This window comes from Simochromis diagramma, unplaced genomic scaffold (genome assembly GCF_900408965.1).
Source record: "Simochromis diagramma unplaced genomic scaffold, fSimDia1.1 OVJJ01000449.1, whole genome shotgun sequence".
NCBI lineage: Eukaryota > Metazoa > Chordata > Actinopteri > Cichliformes > Cichlidae > Simochromis > Simochromis diagramma.
In genome coordinates this window covers 2,058,722-2,072,422 of record NW_024387274.1, presented here as the reverse complement: position 1 = coordinate 2,072,422, position 13,701 = coordinate 2,058,722, and the positions used below count along the sequence as shown (strand labels likewise).

The 13,701-nt window shown below is 43.3% G+C and overlaps 2 protein-coding genes across 2 annotated transcripts; one reads left to right on the top strand and one right to left on the bottom strand.

Annotated features, from left to right (window-relative positions):
- Window positions 1-239: 239 nt before the first annotated feature.
- On the top strand, window positions 240-6,628 carry s100v2 (S100 calcium binding protein V2). The gene is made up of 3 exons (XM_040002698.1): window positions 240-372; window positions 2,314-2,445; window positions 5,318-6,628. Exons 1-3 carry the CDS (start codon window positions 364-366, stop codon window positions 5,486-5,488), a joined length of 312 nt encoding a protein of 103 aa, XP_039858632.1. The 5' UTR covers window positions 240-363; the 3' UTR covers window positions 5,489-6,628.
- Window positions 6,629-6,746: 118 nt separating this feature from the next.
- On the bottom strand, window positions 6,747-13,533 carry LOC120715597. The gene is made up of 3 exons (XM_040002661.1): window positions 13,440-13,533; window positions 12,604-12,649; window positions 6,747-8,592 (listed from the first exon to the last, which is right to left on the bottom strand). Exons 1-3 carry the CDS (start codon window positions 13,501-13,503, stop codon window positions 6,984-6,986), a joined length of 1,719 nt encoding a protein of 572 aa, XP_039858595.1. The 5' UTR covers window positions 13,504-13,533; the 3' UTR covers window positions 6,747-6,983.
- Between the last annotated feature and the right edge of the window lie 168 nt (window positions 13,534-13,701).

Genomic DNA, 13,701 nt, shown 5'->3' with positions numbered 1-13,701 from the left:
ATCTGTACCGTGTACAGTCCGAGTAAAGCAGTTGTTGCAGAGAACAGCAGTTTCCAGCTTTGCTAAAAGTTTCCAGATGTGGAACAAGCTGTTGAATGCTGTCCGAAGTATGGCACATCCTTTGTGCTGTGTAATGACACACTCACGAAAAACACAGCCTGAGATGTACATGTGTGACTGTCTTGTATAACTGTGGTAAATTCATGGCTTTGCGTCGGCGTTATCTAAGAGCACAGCTCCTTCCTGGCTCTTCTTTGTGGTGGAGGGAGGATCTCGGAATGCTGCCAGCTGGTGACAGATGCAGGGCTTCACTGAACCTCTCCAGCAGCGAGAAACACAGGAAGACGAGTTACCGCAGTCAACATGCCTCAGGTAGGTACAGACAACTTTTTTTAGTGCCGACCTGTAAAATTGGACCTCTTGGCAGCAGACGTTTACACCGTCGGCTCTTTAACCGGAAAAAGGTGGTTTGGTGCGAAATCAATATGTGGAATTTTTAAAAAATGGCCTCTGTGCGCTTCACGGAGAAGCGACGTGTCACACAAGGCGTCAGATTATCAGCGGGGGGACTGGGTTTGGATACGCAGGGTGTAAATACTTATCATTCAGAAGTGACTGAAACATCAGCAATGGATTATTCTCGAACTTTTTTTCGGGGAGAAACTTCCAGAGGTATGCGGCCCCTCCCCGAAAAGAAGTGCTAAGCGCAGGGTCCTGCCGCTCCTCCACGACGAATTCAAAGTGGTAACAGTACACGCGTGTAATTCATCACAGTTTTGTGCTAATTTGTAACAAACAGTTAACTTGCGGGTAAAGTACCTTGACCCGTAAAAGCGTGTGTCTGTTATACTGCGGGTCGCATTTTGTTGCGCGGTTCGGGTCCACTTACACGAGTGTCTGTGAATGAGTGCAAAGTTGAGTAATCACCTTTATCCTCTGATGAAATGTTATTTATCGTGATGGGTGTTGTCTCTTGCAGGATGTCAGTGAGCCTCGGGTATAGTGGAAGGGCTTAATGCCTGTACAGCCACAGCACGTGACAGAAATCAAACCAGTTTCATATTTGCTGAAGAGTTTTGACTCTTCGCCACTCTCAGACACCAAATGGTGAATGCTGCCAGGAAGAATTCTGTTCCACATGATGGCTGAAGGGCTTACTCACTCCTTTCATTTGGCACCAGTCTGCACACACGTTTGTAGCTCTCGACTTATTGAAACAGCAGTTTTATCTGCACGAGCTCAGACAGCGATCCACCTCTGTGTGTCCGTGTGCTCCACGACTCTGCAGCGTTTCCTCATTTTCCTGTTTCTCTATGCTCCTTCTCATATCCCTGTTGCTCACAGGAACAGCGAGTATCTCGCATTATTCCATGGTTACATCTTGAACCGTTTAGCAAATGAGACAAAACAGTCAAGGCAAGGAATTTCCTGAAGGAAAGCCAGTGCTCTGTAACCCATGATCAAGGAACACACGGGCATTGCAGAGCCACAAACTGACCCAGACTTTGTCGCACCTCATTTTTGAATCTCCACTGTGTGGAGTTTACATCAAGCTTTACAACAAGCTGGATTCAATATGTTAATGAGCACCCACGTTAACTAATTAAGATAAATCACTAATAGACTTCAAAGAAATATAAAAACAACAAATTCAGTGAAATAAATAGATCTCCTGACCATTGCTACTTTCTTTGAAATACTTTTTCACAACGGTGAAGAAGGCTTGCTGCAGCTTGTGGTACGTTAGTCAGAAAGGGTGTGGTTCTGACAAAGCTGCTGCCACACATGCATTGAGAAACAGCAGGAGCACTGGGACCTGTTCTGATGGCCAACGAATAATAATTGGATGAGTTTCTCAACAGGCTCATTGTAATGACTTCATAGGGCAACGATGTGTCGCGTTTCTAGGTTGGTGTTTGCTCAAAATGCAGCCGCAACAAGATCTAAAATGCATGTTGGACAGCGCCGGTGGGTAATGCGGTTTCCTCACAGCGAGAAGGCACCTGGTCTGAACCCTGAATGGGAACTTTCCTCTGGGTCCTCCAGCGTCCTTCCCAGTTAGGTTCACTGGTGACTCTAAATTGGCCATGACTGAGGGAGATAAAACGGTTGAAGGGTACAGAGTGCTAAATTAATGTACAGGTAAAATTGGACTTAAATGTGGTGCATAAAGCAAGATCTGAAAGTGTTTTTTGTTTGTTCTGTTTTAGGGTAAATGACATAATAAACTTTTTAAGAAAAACAGGTTTCTTTTAAAATTACCTGGCTTTCTCTTTTGTTGTTTTTTTTCTTTTCGCCTTTAATTTTTCCCAGTATTCTGACCTGGAGAATGCCATTGATACACTGGTCAGCCAGTTCCACTCCGCTTCAGCCGACAAGTCTCCGACGCTGAAAAGTGATGAATTCAAAAATCTTTTGTCCTCCCAGATGCCCAATCTGATGAAGGTAAGTCCACAGTAAGCCTCCTTGTGCTTCTCTCTGACCGGGGCTCGCAGTTATCTGTAGCAAATGGGTGTGGCAGCACACCTAACCATATTCAGCTTGCACAAAGACTAAGGGGAACATGCTTACAACAGAGTTATACAAGCCTAATCCACACACAGGCAAACACACACTAAAAAATGTTAATCCTCTGAAGACATGCACTCCTTTCCATTAATCTAACAGCGTCTCAGCCTAACCTCTGAATACAAACATAACTGCTGTTCTGTAAAAGTTTCTAAGGCAGTCTTACTTGGTTAGACCTTAGATTAGATTTACAAGTAAATTCTGACATGGTCAGGTTAACGGACAGGCATTAAGATTAAAACTGCACATCAGTCTCTCCTGCATCATCAACTCTCTACAGATTCATTTGAAGATTGCTGTAATTTACTGTGACTGAAACATGTTTTTCAGTGTTTTTTCATTAATCTCCTCAATAATATAAATCATTTCTATTCATGGTAACAATTCTGTATAAGTCTGTGAGAGTTTTTGGCAGTTTTGTTTTGTTATTTTGTACAAACTTACGGTTCAGCTGTTCTATCAGACAAAATGCCAACATGCACACTTCTAGTATTTAATCATTAATACTAAACTAAAGAGCTCTGAGTGTCAGTAAGACTTGAAAAGCACTATATATTCTCCCCAGCCACTTTGTTAGGTACACCTTTTCATCTGCTCATTAAGGCAATCTAACCAGCCATCACACGTGGTGGCAACAATGCATTTAGGCTGTTGTCAAGAGTGTCTGCTGAAGTTCAAACCAAGTATTAGAATAAGGAAGAAAGGACTTAAATTATAGGCCAGATTGCTTCGATCTGATAGGAAGGTAACAGGAACTTTGATTAAAAAAAGAATGCAGTGGAGCATCTATAAATGCGAAACCACACCAGATGCCAGTCCTGTCAGCTAAGAACAGGAAATGAGGCCACAATTTGCACAGCCTCATCAAAATTGGTAAATAGACTGATTCTTATATAGCACTTTCCTACTCAAAGCACAACTTACCTCATTCACACAAGCACTTTTTCTAGGCCCAAGTCCTTTTCTATTTAACAGTCACGCACATCTTGCCCAAGAATACTTTGGCATACAGATCAAACCACCAAGCTTCCGATCAGCAGATGATCTGCTCTGCCTCCTGAGCTGCAGCCACCCCAACAAATTGGACAACATTTGAAGATGTTGTCTGACCTTTTGAGTCTTGAGTTCTGCTGCTCCATCCTGCTTTCAATGCATGTAATGGTTTGGGGCCCTTTGTGGTCCCTTAGCATCAGTTGACCATAGTTTATATACCACCGCCTATTTGAAGATTATCGCTGACCATGTAAACCCCTTTATATCCATCTATTGAATGGACTCCACAGTCACCGCATCTCAAGACAAAGTACTACGGCAGCTCTGAGAGGACAAGGTGGATCCAACCCTGTGTGACCAATGTGTACCTAATAAAGTGGGCAAATATTGCATATAGTAAAAGATGAATCCATTTAATTAAACATACAGAGTGAGTCTGTCTAAAAACATGTGAAGATGCAACCCGATTCACGCAGCGTTCCATTGTGATTAGGGTTTATTCACAGTGTTTTTATGTACGAGCAACAGTAGTGTAGGGTTTCAGCTCCTTCTGGCTGGGTCAGCACTCCGGAGCATTCGAAACACCAAACTGTGACACCTCATTCACCTTGCGGTAGTCCAAACAGAGCCGTATAGACCCATCTTTCATCACTGCAAGAATCATGGGGCTACACCAGGCACTGTGGGACTTTCACCCTCATCTTCAGCATCACAGCCAGTTCTGCCTGAACTATTTGCCTTTTGTGTTCAGGTAGCCTGTAGAGCCGTGATGCACCATCACATCAGGGCACGTCAAAGTGGTGCTCCATGAGCGTGGTGTGACCGGACAAGGGAGAACACATCTGAAAACTACTGCTGCAGTGCAGCAACATTCATTGTCTGGGTCTGTGTGAGATGGTCGTCACACTGGAGGGAGGCGGGAATCACCAGAGAAGTGGTTTCAGCCACTCTCCATGCTTTGAGGTGATATACCTGTGTGGCTCCTTCCTGGTCCGAACGCATCACTTCAAAATCAACATCCCCCACTCACTGGGTGACTCTAAAGGGCCCTCGTCACTTAGCAAGTCATTTTACTGTGGCACTATCGTGTTTTATAATCCACAAGAACTCAAAACGATATCCCAGTGCACTCCTGTGAAATGGTCAGATGGCTCAAATGGGACCTCCATTAAAGGTACCAGGTTCAAGTGCCGTCTGGCATAGACAAAAGGCAGATCCTCAGGAAACATCAATGGTGGTCTTCGGGCACGAGGCCCAGCCGATCCACAACCATCTGTCGGATGTCCTCAAAGCACCAGCTTGCTGCGTGGACAGGATGAGGGCCAGCACCTGGACTTCCAGTTTAAATTTACAAAGTTAAATACATTAACCCATGGTAAATGAACTGGCGTATCTACCACTCAGAGCTCTTCACACTATAAGACACATTCACATAGCCACATTCTTACAATGCATGCACTCTGAGTGCACAAATACACCGGTGGATGCGTTGGGACCATTTTGGTGCTCAGTATCTTGAGCAAGTCTTGTCAGAGTGTCTTCAGTTGTACTAGTTTTATTCTGGGTAAAATTCTGTCATTTCAGTGCTCCCTGTTTGTGTTTGTTTTTGTCTGATCAGATTTGTCTTAGGTGATATTCCGAACTGTGATCAGTAACCTAACGGTTTGTAATTAACTGGAATGATATTTTCTTGTAAGTCTGGTTTAGGTGTTAACATTTTCACTTTAACGTGAGTTGTTTTGTCGTGTTCTGACAGGGCGTCGGCACTGACCAGGGATTTGGTGATATCCTGCGGAAGATGGGTGTAGGTGATGGCGAGGGCATCTCTTTCAAGCACTTCTGGAATTTAATCCAGTCACTAGCCACCTCGCAGTTTGGCCACCTTAGCGGTCAGAAGGGCTCGTCATGCAGCTGTATTCTCCTGTAAAGAGCAGCTTCTCAGCCCAACACGTATTTGGAAATTTAACTCAGCAGAGTAACACATACACATCACGCTCATAAAGAATTGTCAAACAGAATACAAGGGTTCAAAATCCATTCTAAGCATTGATGACTAAACATTACAGTTTTAACTAGTTTACCTTTGAATTCAGATTACTTTGTTTAAGTTCAAAGTAAAATGTAAACTGATTTTGAATAAAATACTCAATTTGTCCTCCTTTGTATTTTTTTTCATTTATCATGCTGCACATGTTACAATAGCCTAAACCTTATGTGATTAGACACCACAGTGTCACTGGTGTCTGAATGTTCTTCTCTCTTTGTGTTGCTTCAAGATGCTCATCATATTTAGTTCTTTGGGTGTTTGGTCCAAAAAGTGTTCTACAAATTTTAAAACTATAAATCTTACAAACACCTCTGCTTTGAATAAAAACATACATGGAACTAAGTTGGTTGTTTGAAAAAGAAAGCTGTTAGCTATCGTCAAAACCAGAGTGAATAACTTCTGTCCCGTTCATGTCGCTCCAGTTTGTCATGTTTTTGATTTGCAAAAGTGTTGGGTGCTTTAAAACTGGTCCATATCACTATATTAATGGTCTGCTGGTGTGGTATTTTCAACTTGATATATATTTCTTAATAGGTCAGAGGTCAACATTTTAAATGGTTAGGTCAATGAAATACAAAAAAAAGGTAAAACATGATTTACTATTTTAGAAAAGGGAACAAAAAACAAGCTCCGCCTTCCCTTGCCTAATAATAGTCACGCCAGGTGACGTTCCAATTATGTGGTCAACTTTAAGAGAGATTTAACATCAAGTCATTGGAAATATTCATCACTTTCAGACCTCTGAAGTGTAGGATTTATTTCCTGGCTTGTAGAAAGTTGACTCGCGAGTAAATTGTTTCTCAGTAACAAAACACGTTGTTTTGTATTATTTCTAATAATAGAATTATATTTGAAATCTCAAATTGTGCCTTTGTAATATTCCTTCATTCTAGAATGCTTTGCCTCTGATTCTGATTTCTGTGTATTTATATTTTATAATTCTCTGTAGTCTGACCTTTGACACCAAAAGAAAAGTGATTTAATGAACATTTAAATAAACATGTAACGAGTTTCCCAATATCACCTGTTGTTACAGCGTTCCTTTGTTGATTTTAAAGAAACATAATTTAACTGGTTTATATGATGCAGTTAAATGTTTAATTTTAGAATAGTGTCGACTTTTCCAGATATTTTATATTTTGACATAAGAAGACATCACAAAAACCTCTGGAGTTCTGTTTTAATGCTTTCATTTTAATGCATCAAGATTTTTCTTTTATTCTTCTAGCTACAAAAGTGAAGCGGTAGATGACTGTGAAGCATTTTTTAGTTTTATGTTGTAATTCATCCAGAGTACAGTATTTTCAGCACAGAAAAATATTGTAACTGTACAATGAAAACAATGAAGTGGACAATATGAACTGTTACATCAGCATTATGGATTCATATTCCCATGCAAAGAAGGTGCACATCCTCTTTTGAGTTTTTTCCCCTCGGGCGTACCTCGGAAGAATTCAAGATAAGATGAAAATGCGTACTTATTCATGACTTTAACCCTCCCAAAGATATCTAGCTCTGTTTGCTCATCATGGTTAATAGCACTCATAATCTGCTTTGATTTAATGTACAGTGCATTTTCCTTTGCAACAACTTGATCTAACCAAATCTGCATGTTCTGTGGTGCCATTTCAAAGTTGTCAACAGCACAGCCATAGAATCCTCGTTTCAAATGTTCAGGCCAGGGTTGATCGGTTATCATGGGGTGGTCATCCCTCACAAATGCTGTGCACAAGGGACTGTCACTTCCTCGTGAGTGGCCTACTTCACAACCAATGACAGTCATGAGGAAAAGTGAGAAGGTTCTGAAGTTACGCACCGATGCTGAAAACACAGCTGCCATAAAATAATGGCCCCATCGCTCACAGTTGTAATTACACTGCTGAAACTGGAAGGTTTGGCGACAGAAGTCATTGAATTTTGATGGTTTGAGACCCTCTCTCAGCTTCTCCAGGGAGGACTCGTCCTGCTGGTCCTTAAAGCTCTGAAGAAAATTTTGAATTTCCACTTGATTGTCAGGATTCATGAATTTTCCCACCAGAGTTGCATTCAGAGTTTTCCCGTTTACTTTGTAAATGCATTCATTGAGAACGTAGTAAAGGTCCAATGGAATTTCTTCTCTGGCATTGTACCGTATCTCCACTAGCAGATGTTGAATGCTTATGATATGCTTCAGGATAATGTTGTCTTCTCCTGCTGCTGGCTTTTCTAGCCAAATTGCTTTAAGGTGTCTTGAATCATCTGTGGTATAATCAGGAGCACGCCTTCTTTCGTTTTCCTCAAAAAACAAGCTCCAAGTCAGCCCCTCCAGGCAGTCGATAAAGTGATACTTTTTGCGCAGTTCCATTGGGACAAACATTTGCGGGTGGCTTGGCCAGTCCAGTATCTGCAGATACAAAATATTTCCTTTATAATTGTGAAATACTGGTCCTGGACAGCCAAGTTCCTTTTTTATCACCAGATCACCTCTTTGGTTTAGTTCAGCTTTGACTGTGCTGTAGTGCTCATGGGACCTCCAGACACCGTTAGTTGTCGTCAGTATATCACCATCAGAATTAACTGACAGGAGTGTGTTGTATAGGCTGAGCTTTGTTTCCACACTAAAAGACCGGAGACTTTGTAGGAACTGCAACATGAAGTGTTGGTCATTTCCAATATTGCAGCTTATGAGCCTGATGGTACCAAGATGACCAATGTTTGTTTTAGTTTTTAAGATGAAAACAAATCTGGCAAGTTCCTTTGGGTCATAACCAGCTAACTGGGCTGCTCCAGTAGGGCTTTGACTACCATGGCCAACCAGTACAATGTCATGATTTCTAGTCGAAAACAAATTGCTTCCTTGCAGAACGTACAGTGCCCTCTTATGGTACACTAGCAGATTTGATGAACTGGGATGCTTCTGGAACAGGTAAGTGGCTGACTCAATCACTGCAGGTTCCTCTTCCATGATTACTATCGTTTGATGGCTGTATTTTGTGTCATTTTCCCTGAGGATTACATGAGTTTTGTTAGACATTAATTATGCCTCAAATTGTTCATTGTATGTGAATGTATAACTTTCTGACTAATTTAAATAAACTGGAATGATTTCATCTATCACATAAGAAAAAACAAGTAGGCAACACCCAGTTAAAGAAAACACTGCATGATTTTGGCAATGAGTTATTCTCTGACATTGTGTTGGTAATGTGATATTGTGAAATGTCTGAAAATCACAATCAACATGCCAATTTTGATTTGAAATCCCATTTTGGGCTTTCCAATTTGTCTGCATTATTACTGTTTTTACTATTAGAATTATTAGAAATGCATCCGTCCATGATCTGGTGCCATATCACAGGGCCAGCAGTCAGCCACCTCTTCCAACTCATCCAACAAAACACAGATGGGTTCCCAGGCCAGCCAAGAAATATAATTTCTTTGGCGTGTCCTGGGTCTACCCTGGTGCCTCCTCTCAGTAGGACATACCCAGTACACATCATCCAGTGGGTTTCCAGGGGGCATCCTAGTCAGATGCCAGAACCACCTCAACTGGGTCCTTTCGATATAGAGGCGTAGCGGTTCTACTCAGTCTCTCTGAATGACTAAATTTCGCACTCTATCTCTATGTCTCTGATCCGAAGTGGGAACTCCACCCTTTTCCGGCTGACGACCATGGCCTCATTATCCCCAAAAAGCAGAGATGAGATCTGAGTTCCTTTCCAGTATGCTGACATAGACCTTGCTCGGGAGGCTGGGGAGTGTGAGACCCCTTGTAGAAGATGCATGGTGACCCGACCACATTGTCACATCTTTCCACACTTTCTTTTATTTTGGTTGTTGTTTCTTTAACACTCGGCCGCAGCTTTTCAGCTGCCAGCCATACATTCACAACAACAATGCAACAACCTCCACCGCAGCCACACCACGAACCACGCCGACCTATGACGAACTATGCGGTCAAGTGTCAGCCAGGACCCCATCCGAGCTGCCCCAGATCCTCTATCAACTGAATCCAATGCTTGGTCCAGTCCTGCAATTGTTCCCACTGGCAGCAAAACACCGCCGCTTGCTTCCTCCAAGTGGCCACGAGCATGTCGCATGACGGACCCAACGACACAGTTCGTTCATTTCAGCACCTTTATTTTGGTGAATGAGCAGGTGGTGGAGCTTGCTCAGCTGCCAGGAATGGGTGCAGCAAAACACCACCACCTGCTCCCCCCGCGTGACCGCGAGCTCGGCCACCATTTGGTCCCGCACCTCCCCTCCCGCCCGGTCGTGGTCAAGCTATGCCATGATCCTGGGTTTTGGCACCACTGCAGAAGATGCATGGCAGACCGACCACATTGTCACACCTTGTTTACCTATCTTAATGGCCTCCAGTAATGGGTGAATCATCCCCTTCTTCCCCAAACTTGGCTTCTTCTACAGAAGGCATGTCAGTGGGATTAAGGAGGTCCACAAAGAATTCCTTCTACTGTGTAAGTATGTCCTCAACTGAAGTCAGCAGTGCTCCCTACACACTATACACTGTGTTAGGACCTCTTTCCCCTCCTGAGTTGCCTTACAATTGAACCTTGGAAAAAGACTTTGGGACTGCCTCAAAGCGATTCTGGTCTTTTTCCATGCTCTCACTCAACTCCTTCCGCATTCAACTTTTTGCTTTAACCACTGCCCAAGTTGCATTCCAGTTGGGCTGCCAGTGTCCATCATCTGCCTCCAAAGTCTCATACACTAACCAAGGCTAATAAAATTCCTTCTTCAGCTTGATCACCTCAGATGTTGACTGTCCAGTTAGGGGATTACCACCACAACAGACACAAGCCACCTTGAAGCCAAAGCATCATACAGCAGCCTCAGCAATGTAGGTGCGGAACATGGTCAATATGGACTCAGTGTCCTCAGCCTTCCTCGAAATGATGTCAAAGTTCTGCCAGAGGTGGGAGTTGAAGATCTTATGGGCAGAGGCCTCTACCAGGCCTTCCCAGTGCACCCTCATGTTTAGATTCATGAGGTCTGTCCAGCATTCTCCCCCACCAACTGATCCAGCTAACCACCAGGTGGTGATCAGGTGATATATTGACAGCTCAGCTCCTCTCTTCCTCAGAGTGTTCAGAACATACAGTCACAGATCTGATTATGCAATTTCAAAACACTAACATGTGACCACGTGACCATGTGACCGGTGACGTCTCCCAGTAGGACAATGGAGTCACCCAATGGAGCACCCTCAAGAGCCCCTCCCAGCGACAGGCTGGGTACCCTGAGCTATCGTTCAGCGCATGAGGGCAAACGACAGTCAGGACCCATTTCCTGGCCCAAAAGCACAAGAAAAAAACCCTCTCGTCCACCAGCAAAAACTCCAACATACAGGCAGAAAGCCAAGGGGTTACAAAAATACCCACCCCCAATGTGCTGCTTCTCACTGAGAGCAACACTGGACTAGAACAAAGTCCAGCTCCTCTCCAGACTGGCTCCAGAACCCAAGGCGTGCATCAGTGTTAGTCACATCTGAGTCATCTAGCCGATGTCTCCAACCTCACGCACTAGCTCAGGCTCATTCACCACCAGAGAGGTCACATTTTGTTTACCAGTCATCTCAATAGGCGGGGAATAGTCTGCCAGGACCTACGCCCTTTGCCCCCGCCTAAAAAGCATTTGAATTATTAACATTACCTCTTTTAAGTATTGCTTACGTCAGTCTACAGCCATGTTAGTGATACTCTGAATCCTTCTCTAGGTCTTAGAAATACAAATTTATCTTCATGATTTTAAGCTCAAATACACAGCTCAAATATTAAAGGAACTCTTTTTAATCAGAGTATATCATCAACTCAGTTAAACGTCTGGAATATTGATCTGGCCAGTTAAATGGGAGAGGGGGGTTGTTGATCACTTTCATTTGCTTTGGTGTTAGTGAAACTATCACCAGGTGCACTAGTGAGGCAACACAACCCCCAAAACAGCTAGACCATTTCTGACCAATTTTTCAATAGTTTTGCATATTACTAGGGTCATTTTCCTAACGGTTGAATGAGGCAATACCTTGGCCCTAGAGAGGTTGCACAGATAGTCAGAAGATTTGCTGTGTCTTCCAGCATAGTCTCATAATCATGGAGGAGATTCCAGGACAGAGGCGGTTCCTCTAGGAGAGCTAAACAGGGCCAGAGAAGTCCTTAAACATCAACAGAACGGGTATCTGCTCATTTGTTAAAGGAGAAACGGGATAAGCACTGCCAGAGCCCAACCAAATTACCTCCACCAGGCCACTGGTGTGAATGTCTCTGACCAAACAATCAGAAACGGATTGTGTGGTCTGGGTGGCCTGAAGAATTGACATCAACACTGGGCCCTGTGCTCACTGTCCCACACTGTGGAGCCTCACTGGCATATGCCATAAAATACCAGAATTGGTAGGTCTACAACTGGAAACCACTGATTTCCACAGCACAGCACAGACAGCAGGTTCACCTGGTGAAGCCACGAAGAATGTTTTGGTGCTTATATTATCATTCAGCACGACTGGTTTGGTGGTGGGTCAGTGATGGTCTGGGGAAGCAGACACCATGACTACCATTAGGTATTGGGATGAAATCCATGGACCCATCCTCAGACTTTACACTAGTGCAGACGGTCTTGGTTCCTCCTGGTGCACAACAGTGCCCGAGTATTCCTTCATCCTCTGATCAGAGCATTGAAGGATCAAGAAATTGATATGACTGACTTGCCCTTACACAGACGTAAATCCAACAAAACACCTCCAGGACATTACTGTATATGAAAGTCCATCCATCACTGCCAGGTTCAGACTGTCCAGGAGCTCAGTGATACCCTGGTCCAGATCTGGAAGGAGATGCCCCAGGACACGATCTGTTGTCTCATTAGGAGCATTCCCTGTCAATGTCAAGGGACATTGTTTTTCTATGTAACATTGAACCTACAGATATGCAGTGCTTGTTCCCTGCCAGGCTTAATCTAGTGTTAAAAGTATCAGTCTGTTACATCATGTGGTGGCTTACCAGTGTCCTGGAATGAAGGTGGATTGATTCCTTTGAACATTCCAGTCTGCAATGACAGAGAATCAAACAATAAATCTGTCTGAATGTACTATCAGGGAAGGTCCTATGTGCACAGTGATATGTCATAAGCCATAATGACAGTGTGGGGGGCAGATGGCCACAAGGCCACAAGGCACAGTCAACAAACCCGCACAAATTTCCCTCCCCACTCCAGCCTAAGAAACGTATAATAAGGACTACCCATGGAAGGAGAGGGCCAGCTCCCCAGTTCCCCACACCCCACCAGATCCGGGGCTGCCACAACAACATTCTGGAGTATGACCTACGTGAGCACCAATTGACTGTAGTGTTTTCTACACTCACTGGTCAGCACCCACTATCCCCACTGCAAAGGGTAGTTTAGAGTATGCAGATGAGGGACTTGGAGGGCCATCTGCCTACTGAGTCCTAATATCAGTCACCCACTAAATAAACAAAGGACCAAAAAACAGGAACAAGCTAGCCTGGCCCGAGTTTGACACATGCTTCTCCCAACGTGCTCAAACTATCCTCATACCGAGGATTCATTTGGTGGCTGAATTAAAGTTATTTCGGACATTTTTTTCCACTGATGCATTTTTATTTATTATTGCAGATCAAAATAATGTAGCTTTGTTTTACATATGTACAGAAATACATTATCACTGTAAAGACCACTAACAATGGTGCTGTAGACTTTAAGATATCATGTTACTGATATATATTCCGTCTTTAACAATTCTACGATGAAAGAAGTGCTATTTCAAAAAAAGACATCCAGATATGTTTACATTAAAAAAAACATATAATGATCTTACCAGAGTTCATTCCTGCTGCCAAAGACAGCTGAACAATAAGCCAAAATCCACTGAGTTTCAACATAGCTGTGACGCTCTGTGAAGTGCAGCTGAAATGAAGTTCACTGTGGATTCAGCAGATAGACGAGCTTCAGGTTATATCTCTGCCCACATTTGGTTAGATAGTAATGTAAATGACAAACCTGCATCTATGCCCATGCAGTTAAACAGTTACTTCACTGTTTAAAGTGTGTGCACCAACATATTCTTTCTGCTCTGACTG

Excerpts from the sequence above, each read along its gene's own strand:
- LOC120715597 (XM_040002661.1), bottom strand. The coding sequence starts at position 13,503 with ATGTTGAAACTCAGTGGATTTTGGCTTATTGTTCAGCTGTCTTTGGCA. Across the intron at positions 12,650-13,439 it reads GGCAGCAGGAATGAACTCTG|ACTGGAATGTTCAAAGGAAT; the intron begins GTAAGATCATTA and ends CTGTCATTGCAG. Across the intron at positions 8,593-12,603 it reads ACCTTCATTCCAGGACACTG|GGAAAATGACACAAAATACA; the intron begins GTAAGCCACCAC and ends TGTAATCCTCAG.
- s100v2 (XM_040002698.1), top strand. Across the intron at positions 2,446-5,317 it reads AGATGCCCAATCTGATGAAG|GGCGTCGGCACTGACCAGGG; the intron begins GTAAGTCCACAG and ends GTGTTCTGACAG.